This window comes from Solanum tuberosum, unplaced genomic scaffold, assembly GCF_000226075.1.
Source record: "Solanum tuberosum cultivar DM 1-3 516 R44 unplaced genomic scaffold, SolTub_3.0 scf00132, whole genome shotgun sequence".
Classification (NCBI taxonomy): Eukaryota; Viridiplantae; Streptophyta; class Magnoliopsida; order Solanales; family Solanaceae; genus Solanum; species Solanum tuberosum.
The window spans coordinates 408664-419712 of NW_006239055.1; the positions used below are offsets into that span (position 1 = coordinate 408664).

An 11049-nucleotide genomic window follows, 5' to 3' on the forward strand; every position below is an offset into this window, starting at 1 on the left:
TAATTTGTTCTATTAATTTATCCTGTCTGTTATTTGTTTTCCATGTCTCCTTTCATAATTGACTTGCAAAGAATCTTCATTACATTTTCTTCAACTTTTAAGGGGGAGCAAACTCGAGTATTAAACTCCTATTCTGTAACATTCTCTCACTGACCTACCTCCGAAACAGTATGGACAATGCTGCTGCTTTTGTTAGTAGTTGTCTCTCTACAAAAAACAGAATTTCGCATATGCAGATCCAGGATTTGAATATTACAGGTACAAATTCGAAATTTTTCCACAACTCATTCGACTTAGGGTTAAAAATCTATGTTTGTACTTGTTTAGCCGGTGCAGGATCCACTAGCTTCTCATATCCCGGACTCGAACCTAAAACCTCTAAAGCCCTACTGCTTTAACTCTTCTAAAATTGAGGTTCCCTACAAGCAGCACCATTCAATTACACACTATAACAACCCACAATCAAGGCTCTCCTCCTAATAGCACACCCCAGCTACCTTACTTACTACAATGGCTACTCATCATTCATCAAATATCATGGCATTTAAACCTCTCAATCTCATACAACTCCTTATATTAACATTCCTTTGTGTCTATTATATGTAATAAATAGTGAGTCCCACTTTTATCAAGAGTTGTTCCAATCTTCATATATTCTATGTGATAGTTTAAGTGAAATTCCTATGAAAATTTTCCATTCACAACTCACAATTGATAATGTACTCTCCACTGTTCAGTCTTTGTCTAATCTTTACCTTCTTCCTTCTCTCCTCTGCTACTCATCGTCGCCTTCTCCATCAACCACTTCCTCCAACTTCAACTCCATCCATTAATAAAGCTAAACCTCCATATCCTCATTTTCATCCATTTTTCGTATTTTTTCTTCCTCCTCCTCCGCCACCTTCGAATGACTTTGCCACTTTCCCTGCTAACATTTCCTCCCTCATTCTTCCACGTTCCTTGCATTCCTCTAATAATTCCATCACCAACAAATTCATCGCCATTCTCGTATCTGCATCCATCCTCTCTGCTACATTCGTCACTGTCCTTGTTCTTTTCTTCTTCCTTTACCATCGCCATCCCCACCGAGAAGATGAAAGCTGTGATGATGATCACGAGAGGAATGATACTCTCCGGCTTGTCTCATCTAATACAACCCCTTCTCACATTGAAATTGAAAAGGAAACGTCGTCAACACTTGTGAGTTGTAGGGAAGAAATTGCTCAATCTTCTACAGCCTCAAATGACTATGTCACGCTAAACTACCAAAGAATTGGATCACCAGAACTCCATCCTCTCCCTCCATTGCCACGACACCAATATTTCAAGCAACATCTTAATATTGGATCATTTGAAGATGAAGACGACGGATTCTTCTCCCCCAGAGGATCCTCTGGGGGTAGAGGAAGTCCCGATTTCATACAAAGGAGTTTCCGGTATCAATATCTGAATTACAATTCATCAAATGATTCATTATCCAATAGTCCTTCCGGAGGATTGAGTTTGGTTAAATTTCCAGCACGGCCGAGGTTTATTCTTCAGCCAGTGGAGCATAGGCCAATGTCATCATCTTCAATATCTTCTGGTAGTACTCATAATTCCCCTGCTTCGCAAATTCCAAGTTCCTCACTACAGAATCCCGTGTCTACTATGAGTAAATTCGGATATCCTGAGAGGTATGTATCGAGAAGACTTCCACCTCCACCACCACTGCCACCACCTCGAGTAGTAATCGAAAATGATGGGCCATCGATGCCCGTTTCATTCCATAGTGCTGATGGAGAAAATATAAAGCCAAAGCTAAAGCCTCTGCATTGGGATAAAGTCAGGGCCAACTCAGATAGAGCAATGGTTTGGGATCAACTGAAATCTAATTCTTTCCAGTAAGATTTATGTTTTCACTCCAAGTATTTAAACCAATGTTGCTCAGACTCTCCAAAAATGTTGCAGCACGTGTCAGATCCTCCAAAAACACACTACTTTAGGAGAATTCGGCGTGCACCAATCAACACTTTAAAGAGTCTGAGCAAACATGGATTTAAATTAATGCATATCTTTTTATTTAGAGAGATTATTAGTAGTATGAACTTGTTTGATCTTCTAACCTTTTCTTTTTTAAACTAGTTTGATCTTCTAAAGTTTTAACAGCTTGATGGTTCAGTATATCCTTTTTGTCAATGGATTTTAGTTCATTTCATTGCTACACCATCCCAATGGCACCATTCGAATTTTGAGAGTCAAATATTTTAATCTTGATTGAATTCAAACATGGAATCCTTATTTTTTTTTAAATAAAAAGTTACATATTTGAAAATTACTGTTAAGTCACAAAAATTGACAATTCAAGATATTTAAAAGGCATATGAAAAAATCGCAGTCAAAGAAAAACTCATTTGACTCTCGAAACTTGAACGGTCCCTGGGAGGAATATATATTTCCTAATCAAGATAAACAAAAATGTTTCCTAATCTTGAAGAATGGTTTTATTTGTAAATTTTTTATTTTCCCACTTTTTTTTTATTGCTATTTTAGGTTAAATGAAGAGATGATTGAAACATTATTCACTATAAATTCTTCAAATTTAAATTCAAAAGATGGTGTAAGACTCCCAATTATTCCTGTGATGAATCAAGAGAAGCAGTTACTTGACCTAAAGAAGTCTCAGAACATTGCAATTTTGTTGAGAGCACTTCAAATTACTAGTGATGAAGTTTGTGAAGCACTTTTAGAAGGTTCGAAACTATTTTGTTTTGTCATATTTAATTGATGTCTCATTTTTTTTAACTAAGAAATCTCCAGGCAAGTATCGCAAGGTTCGAAACTCGGTGGATATAATAGGCTCACTTCTTTGCTTATTTCTGCTTAAATACCAAGTTTTTATAAATGAGGGATTTCATACCTTGACATGCACTTAATCCACACATCATGCGTTGCACTCTGACCAATAGATCAAAGTCATGCTGGTTTCTTTTGTCTCATTATTGTATGAATTTTATGAAGAAGTTTAAAGGCCTTTTAATGTATTTTGGCTGTGGTGATTTCACATTCTAGTTTTAAATGATGAACTGCAAATTGGCACTACTATAACATGGTGACATTAAATTCTGGTCCTACCAAGTGATGTGTCCATTATTAACATCTTGAGCCATAGCTAGCACTCTTCCTCAGACACTTTTTGTTTTTCGAGAGTCGAATAGTTTAAGTTTGACCGGGAATTTGCGCATGGAATATTCAATATTTTTTAAATGAAATTTATGTATTTGTAAACTATGTAAAAAGTACTATAAGTCACAATAATTGATAATTCAAAATGTTTAAAAGATCTATGAAAAACTTACGGTCAAAGATAAACTTGTTTGAATCTCGAACCCTGAAAAGTGTCACATAAAATGGGACGGAGGGAGTACAATTTTGTTGGGATGTCACATTCATGTTTATGAATGAGCTCTGATGCTCATCAAACCTTTTGTTTTACATATTTACTCATTTAACATATTCTCTTTGCCCCTTAAACCTCCTCCCCAGTCTAGACCAAAAAGTGAAAATTAAGATGCTTTTGCATAAGGAACTACTTATGTATCTTCTTTATCCTAAAAAAAACAAACAAACCAGGTAGTGCTGACACACTTGGAATGGAGCTACTGGAGAGTCTGATGAAGATGGCTCCCACGAAAGAAGAAGAACGGAAGCTGAGGAACATCAAAGATGAATCGCCATTCAAACTAGGCCCTGCAGAGAGATTTCTCAAGGCAGTGGTTGATATACCTTTTGCATTCAAGAGGGTGGATGCAATGCTTTACATAGCTTGTTTTGATTCTGAGGTCGAATACCTTAAAGGGTCATTTCAGACATTAGAGGTAAATTATGCTTTCCATCCATGAACTCGCGTACCTAGTCTGCATTGATGGGAATGACACTACATACACTGCAGTTGTATGATGATAAATCTTGTGGGATGAGTAAACTTCAGTCTGGACTGAAGTTTACCTTTTACTCTTTAGGGGTTCACTCTTCTACTTAAGTTCCTAACTTGGTTGATTTTGATCCCTTTGCTGAGTCTTAAACTCCGACTCCCCAACTCAAAACTGGCTGGAAATGCCCGTTTTGAGCTTGCTCAGGGCGGAGGTTTTCGCTGATCTTGACTTTACAAATAGTCAGCTTCTGTTTTTCCATATGGAGTCTCTTAGAATTAGGGACCTTTAGTTATTTAAAGTTTCACTTCTATCACTTTCTTTTTGTTGTTTCATTGTTGCAGATTGCATGTGAAGAGTTAAGGAATAGCAGAACATTTCTAAGGCTTCTGGAAGCTGTACTCAGAACTGGAAACCGTATGAATATGGGAACAGACAGAGGAGATGCACGTGCCTTCAAGCTCGATACACTTCTTAAGCTTGTAGATATTAAAGGTGCTGATGGGAAAACCACCCTTCTGCATTTTGTTCTTCATGAAACTATTAGAGCAGAAGGTTCTCATCTTTCTGATGCTGATCTAACGTCTCGCGATGAGGCTGAGTTTAGAAATGGTGTTCACGTTATTTCTGCCTTGAGCCACGAGCTTGCTAATGTGAAGAAAGCAGCTGTGATGGACTCAGATATTCTTAGCAATGAAGTTGCAAAACTAGCAGCAGGAGTTGCTAAGATTACTGATGTTATAAAGCTGAATCAGGGGTTGGTTTTGGATGAGAGTAGCAGAAAGTTTTCCGAGTCGATGAATGGATTCTTGAAGAAAGCTGAGGGAGAGATTATGAATATACAAGCCCAGGAGGAATTTGCTCTATCCATGGTAAAGGAGCTAACAGAATATTTCTATGGTGACTTGGCTAAGGAAGAAGCTCGACGGATCAGGATATTTATGGTAGTTAAGGACTTCCTCTCTATCATTGACCAAGTGTGCACAGATTTGGGAAAATAACAGAGAAAACATTGTACTTTTCACAAGTTTTTCGCGTCGACAGTGAAGGCAACAAGGTAACTGAAGATAAAATATCCTGGAGTTCTTCATCCCTATATGTATTTTATATGCATTATACAGAGATCTTACCATATCAGAAAAAGTTATATGTATTATATTGAAGAAGTGAATAATATCGTGATTTTATCATTTATGGGATGGTTGGAGTTAACGAGTTATGTTATTAGCGTATGCTCTTGATACTGTAGTTGATTATTCCAACGTATAGTGGTGAATCTAGGATCTAGAGTTGTGAGTTCAAAATGAATGTGATCTTACTATATGTATACATTATAATATATGTAGACATAGTTCAAGGCGAAAGCAATGTATTCCGCTGAACCTGCCATAGAACACCCCTCCTTGGGTAATATTTTAGCTAGGCTAGCTATAACCTTGAAAATATGGTGTAGTAACTTTTATCTCCTCAAAGCTCACAATGATTCTTTCGATCGAAAAGCTACAACAACAACAAAACAAAAAAAAAACATTGTAATCCTGCAGGTGGAGTCTAGGGAGGGTAGAGTGTATGCAAATCTTACCCCTACATTGAGAAGGTAGAGAGATTGTTTCCGATAAACCTATGATACCTGAACAATGGATAATAATCTAACCTATAAACTGATACACTTATTGTCACATATAAATGGTATAGGGAAAAAATATTAAACAAAACTAAACATTCAAATGTTACTTCAGCAGCCTAGCAGATCAACCAGGAACCTAATGAAAGAAGACAATTACTACTAAAGAACATAAATGTGCAGTTGTATCATACTCTTTTAAGAAATAGTAATACTCTTCTTGTTTCATTCAAAATATGATAAGACAGATTTAACTCTGGAAAATACATAGTGTTGCTATATATTTGAACTTTTTGTATCAATTGTTTTATGGAAAAGAGGACAACTGACCATAAAATTTCGGCCATAAATTAATCAGAAATAGAAACGGTTACATTATTCTATATGTGAATAGCTGTAATTAACACAGCTTCTATGGCCAGCTAAAATATTGGCCATATGTTGTTATAAGCATCATATAACACTATTCTATGGTCATTAAAAAGATGACCGCCGAGATGAGAATAAACTCACAGCATTTCTTGCTGCTCTCACTTTGCTTACTAACACCTTCCACTTCACCTCGTCCTTCTTGGTCTGTTGCAGCATTTTCTCCTTGAAATGACTGAAGCAATAAAAAGTTGACATTTGTTAATGGTGGATAATTGAAGTGAGCGATACAAACAGAAGGAAAGAAGTTGACCAACATTTACAGGATTTTGGTTTTCAAACTGAGAATCACTACTATTCCAAGCAACACACGTCCTTTATAATTTTGTGCTGATTCTCAAGGGTTCAACGAGTTTTACAGAAATGGTCAACGGCTAAATATATGCATACCATGCATCTTGTAACACTCATTTGTCCATCTTAAACTAGATGTGGTACTGTGAATAGTAACTTGGCATTTTTTGGATATACTGCCAATACGAGTAGGGCTACAACACAGCTTCTCTTTTGATAAAAATGAGTAGGATTACATGTTTAGATATTGAAACTTTTTTACTTTTCAACTTTCACGACCTGACTTCATCTAGATGCTTCAAAGGTAGAGTGTTAGTTGTACAACAAAGATGCTTCAAAAATATACAATTAGTCATCCTTAATGCAAAGAAACATTTACTTGCCCTGCAATACTTTGAAATGCAAGGCACAGAACTAAAGTTGATAGCCGTTATAGCATAGTGCTAGCAGGTGATGTCAACAATTGACATGTAATCTACTGTGGACAAGCATAGTGCTAGCAGATGAAGTCAACAAAACGCAAGTCATCTACTGTATGACAAAACTTTAAATATATATCCACTTCACAAACTGTGATTCTATCTAATAAAATATCACCAGAAAATTGATTCACTTACCTACAAAGAGGAACTTTGCAAGAGTCAGGTTCTTCACAAATGCGTGAATGTAGCTCAAAAATCTGCCACATTCGCTTACAACGTACACATCCACCAGGAACTTTAATTTTGCAATTAGAGAAATGACGGACCAGAGACTCCAGCCCCTTGCATGCAGGAAAACTACAGGCCTCTTGGCTTGCTTTAAGCACCTTGTCATGAGGTCCAATAGTTCGACACCCATCCCTGCAAATGTGAACCAGAGCTTCCATAGCTTCATGCAGCTGCAAATACACCTTTTTCTCTTCAATTTTCTTAAGCCTATCTTGTTTTCTCTGAAAAACAAACAATAAGAAGATTATCTATGCCAATCAATATACTCCAAATGACATTCAGTGGATCTGGGACAAATCACTGGGTGTTCAAATTATCAAGGAGAATGTGATATTCTCTAGACAAATTGCAGTAACCATCTTACCGTATCAGCTTCAACAACAAATTCTAAAAGTTCCTGTTCAAGTGCGGGATTAGCACGTCTCATTACTTTCCAACCCTCCGTAGATGATATGCTCTTGAAGTTCCCCACAACCATACGAATGCAAAAGAGAGTAAGCCGTGGTGCATCACAGTCCCTCGCCAACTGAAGGACATCTATCACGTTATCCAAGGTCAACCAACCCTGCTCCAAATGGTTTATGCACACTCTTTTGAGTGATGGTACTGAGTAGAAATGTGATAAGACCAACAGATGCAGAACAAACTTCTTTACATCTCCTTCGTCGTAACTGCATTAGGTTAAAAAGGTGACATAAATGACTTTATGTGTAGATAAAAGTACCATGTAAATAGCTTTGATGTCGGAGATCTTCATAAATTTATGATGCTATGCAAACATTGCCCTTTGACTCAATTATATGTTTAAGAAATTTAAGATCATTCGTACCATTGTTATCCTGAATAGCTAATGTTGGATAAGCATTTTTATCAGCAATAATAAACTCACTAAAAGATTCAATAAAGCTAAAAGGTGAAACTTTCTGCATACCAGGCTGAGTAGAGGAAACGGATGAATACATAGACCGCGCCATGAGGTACCCCAGCAATCTTTATGCATCTAATACCATTCCTTACTTTGGATTGCTGCAGAAGATTCCCCAGCACTGGAGATGCAACAGTCTATGGAAATGACAAGGGAGAAAGCACAATAAATAATGGGCATTGTTAATAAAGAAAACCTGACAGACAAAACAAGAAGTTAAAACGTTCGACTTTCTATAAAATCCCAATTCAGTGCAAAACAGTATCCAGTCAAAATGAAGATAACAAAACAGTAATCTAGTGAATGCCTCAACGAAAAAGATGTGTACGGTATGGGATTGGGAGGATATTGTTAAGGGAATACTGACCAGAAGGGCATAATGAGCTGGAATAACTGATCCATTTTCTGCAATTACATGTACATCTGCACCAAATCCTTCTTTGAAGAGCCTGTCCCATGTATCTTTTGGGACACAATCAGAATTAGCAAGTTGTCGAGGAACAGTGGCTCTTGACTGAATTTTACCAGTAACTGGAGGAGGTTTCGGAATATTAGTAGGTAGATTACAAACAGGAGACGTTGGATCTTCAAAAAATTCGACACTGTCAGCTGCGCCTTCTTCTATGCGTATGTTGAAGGATCCACCAAAAGATTCAACAGCTGCTGATAGCCAAGAGGTATGCAAGTCTGGTGATGCCATCAACTACTAGTCCAAATATTTATCCAACAAAGAAATATCACGACCACCTATTGAATGAAATAAAAGGCAAAAAAAACAAGTTACAAACTTTCAAGCTTCACTCAGGAATATCTAACAAACTAGACATCCATTATAATATTGTAAAGATATAACACCTAACTCAACCCCAAATGCTAGCTCATGGCAGGGATTGCCCGACTCCATATAAGCAAACCACCAATCCATTCTCCAAACAATGTGGGACTCTAACACCCTCTTTATACTTGGGCACAACTAGAGAGCGGACTAGAAGTACAAACGGAGATGGACCTGACTTTGATACCATGTTAATATATGGCACCTGGATCTAACTCAACCCCAAAATAGCTCGTGATAGGAGAATTCTTCAAATCAATATAAGCAAACCACTGACCCATTCTCCAACTAATGTGGGACTCTAACCCACTCTAACATATAATATAGCAATTCAAGTTCAAATAATCCAACCCAATTCAATAGTTCTATGCTAAAAGGGTAGCAACCGCACTAAGCCTGAGCTATGAGAGGGGTCCGGGAAAGGGCCAGACCACAAGGTTCTATTGTATGCAGTCTTACCCTGCAATTCTACAAGAGGTTGTTTCTACCGCTCGAATTCGTAACCTCCCGATCACATGGTAGCAACTTTACTAGCTACGTCAAGGCTCCTTTTTTAACAATTCTATGTTGTTGATTAGTATTTGTCATGCCAAAGTAATTTTTTTTTAAAAAGAAAGAAATTGGCATCCTTTTAAATTGTAGTTTAAGCAAATAAAGGGGAGTAAAAAGAAATAATGGAATAAAAGCTCAAAAAGAACCAACAGTAAGAGCCTTCAAATATCTTAAGGACTAATAACTTTATACTAAATTCTCTATTTGCTTTAACCAACTTTTCGTCCCTTCAAAGTTAGAAGCCTGTTTCATGCATTTTTCAAAACCCAAAATTGAGTAACATTCACAAGTACCATTAGACAAAGAAGCAAAACATAAGAAAGAAATTGCCAGACAAGTCCTAAAAACTTCTTTTTTATTCAAACAAATAAAATACACAAATCTTATAAAATGATATACAAACATTTATTTATTAATAGATCAAAGGTTTGCTCTCCTTGACTAATTTCCTTTCTATAATCAAAATGTGGCAGGCTTTATCTTTAAATTATTGCAAAAATCAAGCAACACTAGCTAGTGGTCAATGAATTAAGTTGAAAACTACGACCTCTCAGGTTTAAATCCCATCAGAAATTTTTTTTAAAAAAATACTAAGAGTGTGTTTGGTATGGAGGAATATAGTTTTCAGAAAATGTTTTTCAATTTTCCGGTGTTTGGTTAGTCAAAAATGTTTGGAAAATATTCTCTAGCAAAACGAACCCTTGTCCTTCACTCCCCATCCCATTCCGCCGCCATAATGTTTTGATAGAAACACATAAATACACTTGGTATATTATTTTCTTGTTTGCTTACCAAACACTAGAAAATAAATAAAAAATCAACTTATTTTCCTTCACGCCAAACACACCCATAATTTTTCTCATATGTCTCCGTTTTAATGGATAGAGTTATCTAATATATATGATTGATGGAAGATGACAAATGTCCATAAAACAAATCAAAGGCAAACACAAGTTGGCCCCAATATCATGGTTATAACAATAGAAATCAAGCAAGATAAACAATCCATATAAATTATAGTAAAAAAATATAATTAGAAATTTCTGAAAGTTAAAAATTACGAGAAAACTCTAAGATCCTACGGTTCCATTTCCATCCCTTGATTAAAAAAAATAATATTTTTTTTCAAAATAAATGGTCTTGGGTAAGAAAAAAAAAACATATCTGAATTATAGGCTACATAACTAGTACCAAACAATTTATTTCTTATCAATTTATGATATAGTAAAATTAAACTGAGAAAATTCTCTATCAGAAAATAAAATAATCCAAACTTGATAATCCTTTTAACTTATAATAATAATAATAATAAAAACAAGTTACAGACTAACAACAACATACCTTATAGCAGATAGAAAAAAAAATAAAATCTTCAAATCTCTTCAAAATCCCCTCTATAATTGTTCAAGCTTTCAGCTCAAAAAACCTGTACAGTTAAAAAAAAAATTAATCAAAGAAATTTCCATGAATTTAGCCTATCCAGAAAATTCTGATCTCAAATATTTATCACATTAGCTAAAATAAAGGGTGCCAAAAATAACAGAGGAAAATAATTTTGATTAAAAATTTATGTTCCATTGATGTAGATGATCAAAGAAAAAAAAAACTTACATGAATGGACAAATTGGAATTTGGGTATGATAAAAACAACACTTTTTTTTTAATATTTGGAGAAAACAAAGTTGTGGGTTTAAAGAAGAAGAGAAGGAAGAAGTACTTATTTGAGGTGTAGCCAAGTAGGATAGAAAAGGAGAGCGGCGGGCGGGGGG

At 35.9% G+C, this 11049-nt stretch overlaps 2 protein-coding genes across 4 annotated transcripts; one reads left to right on the forward strand and one right to left on the reverse strand.

Moving 5' to 3' along the window:
- Positions 1 to 421: 421 nt before the first annotated feature.
- Positions 422 to 5001, forward strand: LOC102595554 (formin-like protein 2). Its single transcript, XM_006351031.2, has 4 exons — positions 422 to 1883; positions 2533 to 2732; positions 3613 to 3857; positions 4256 to 5001. Exons 1-4 carry the CDS (start codon positions 718 to 720, stop codon positions 4910 to 4912), a joined length of 2268 nt encoding a protein of 755 aa, XP_006351093.1. The 5' UTR covers positions 422 to 717; the 3' UTR covers positions 4913 to 5001.
- Positions 1760 to 11018, reverse strand: LOC102583750 (BTB/POZ and TAZ domain-containing protein 3-like). Of its 3 annotated transcripts, none has more exons than XM_015310302.1 (8): positions 10892 to 11017; positions 10622 to 10706; positions 8261 to 8640; positions 7900 to 8030; positions 7333 to 7639; positions 6876 to 7189; positions 6049 to 6139; positions 1760 to 1809 (listed from the first exon to the last, which is right to left on the reverse strand). In XM_015310302.1, the coding sequence occupies exons 3-8, from the start codon at positions 8591 to 8593 to the stop codon at positions 1801 to 1803; spliced, it is 1185 nt and encodes a 394-aa protein (XP_015165788.1). In that variant the 5' UTR covers positions 8594 to 8640; positions 10622 to 10706; positions 10892 to 11017; the 3' UTR covers positions 1760 to 1800. The 3 variants fall into 3 exon arrangements, with proteins under 3 accessions (XP_015165788.1, XP_015165787.1, XP_006351059.1); XM_015310301.1 differs by lacking the exon at positions 1760 to 1809 and adding an exon at positions 5319 to 5411 and having other exon boundaries at positions 10892 to 11018; XM_006350997.2 differs by lacking the exon at positions 1760 to 1809 and having other exon boundaries at positions 5785 to 6139.
- Positions 11019 to 11049: the final 31 nt, after the last annotated feature.

What these genes read in the sequence shown, in the direction of transcription:
- LOC102595554 (XM_006351031.2), top strand. Translation starts at nt 718, where the DNA reads ATGTACTCTCCACTGTTCAGTCTTTGTCTAATCTTTACCTTCTTCCTT. An exon ending in CTGAAATCTAATTCTTTCCA is followed by an intron (nt 1,884 to 2,532) that starts GTAAGATTTATG and finishes TTGCTATTTTAG; the next exon opens with GTTAAATGAAGAGATGATTG. An exon ending in GGTCATTTCAGACATTAGAG is followed by an intron (nt 3,858 to 4,255) that starts GTAAATTATGCT and finishes TCATTGTTGCAG; the next exon opens with ATTGCATGTGAAGAGTTAAG.
- LOC102583750 (XM_006350997.2), bottom strand. Translation starts at nt 8,593, where the DNA reads ATGGCATCACCAGACTTGCATACCTCTTGGCTATCAGCAGCTGTTGAA. An exon ending in CGTTTCCTCTACTCAGCCTG is followed by an intron (nt 7,640 to 7,899) that starts GTATGCAGAAAG and finishes AACCTAATGCAG; the next exon opens with TTACGACGAAGGAGATGTAA. An exon ending in TTGTTGTTGAAGCTGATACG is followed by an intron (nt 7,190 to 7,332) that starts GTAAGATGGTTA and finishes TTTGTTTTTCAG; the next exon opens with AGAAAACAAGATAGGCTTAA.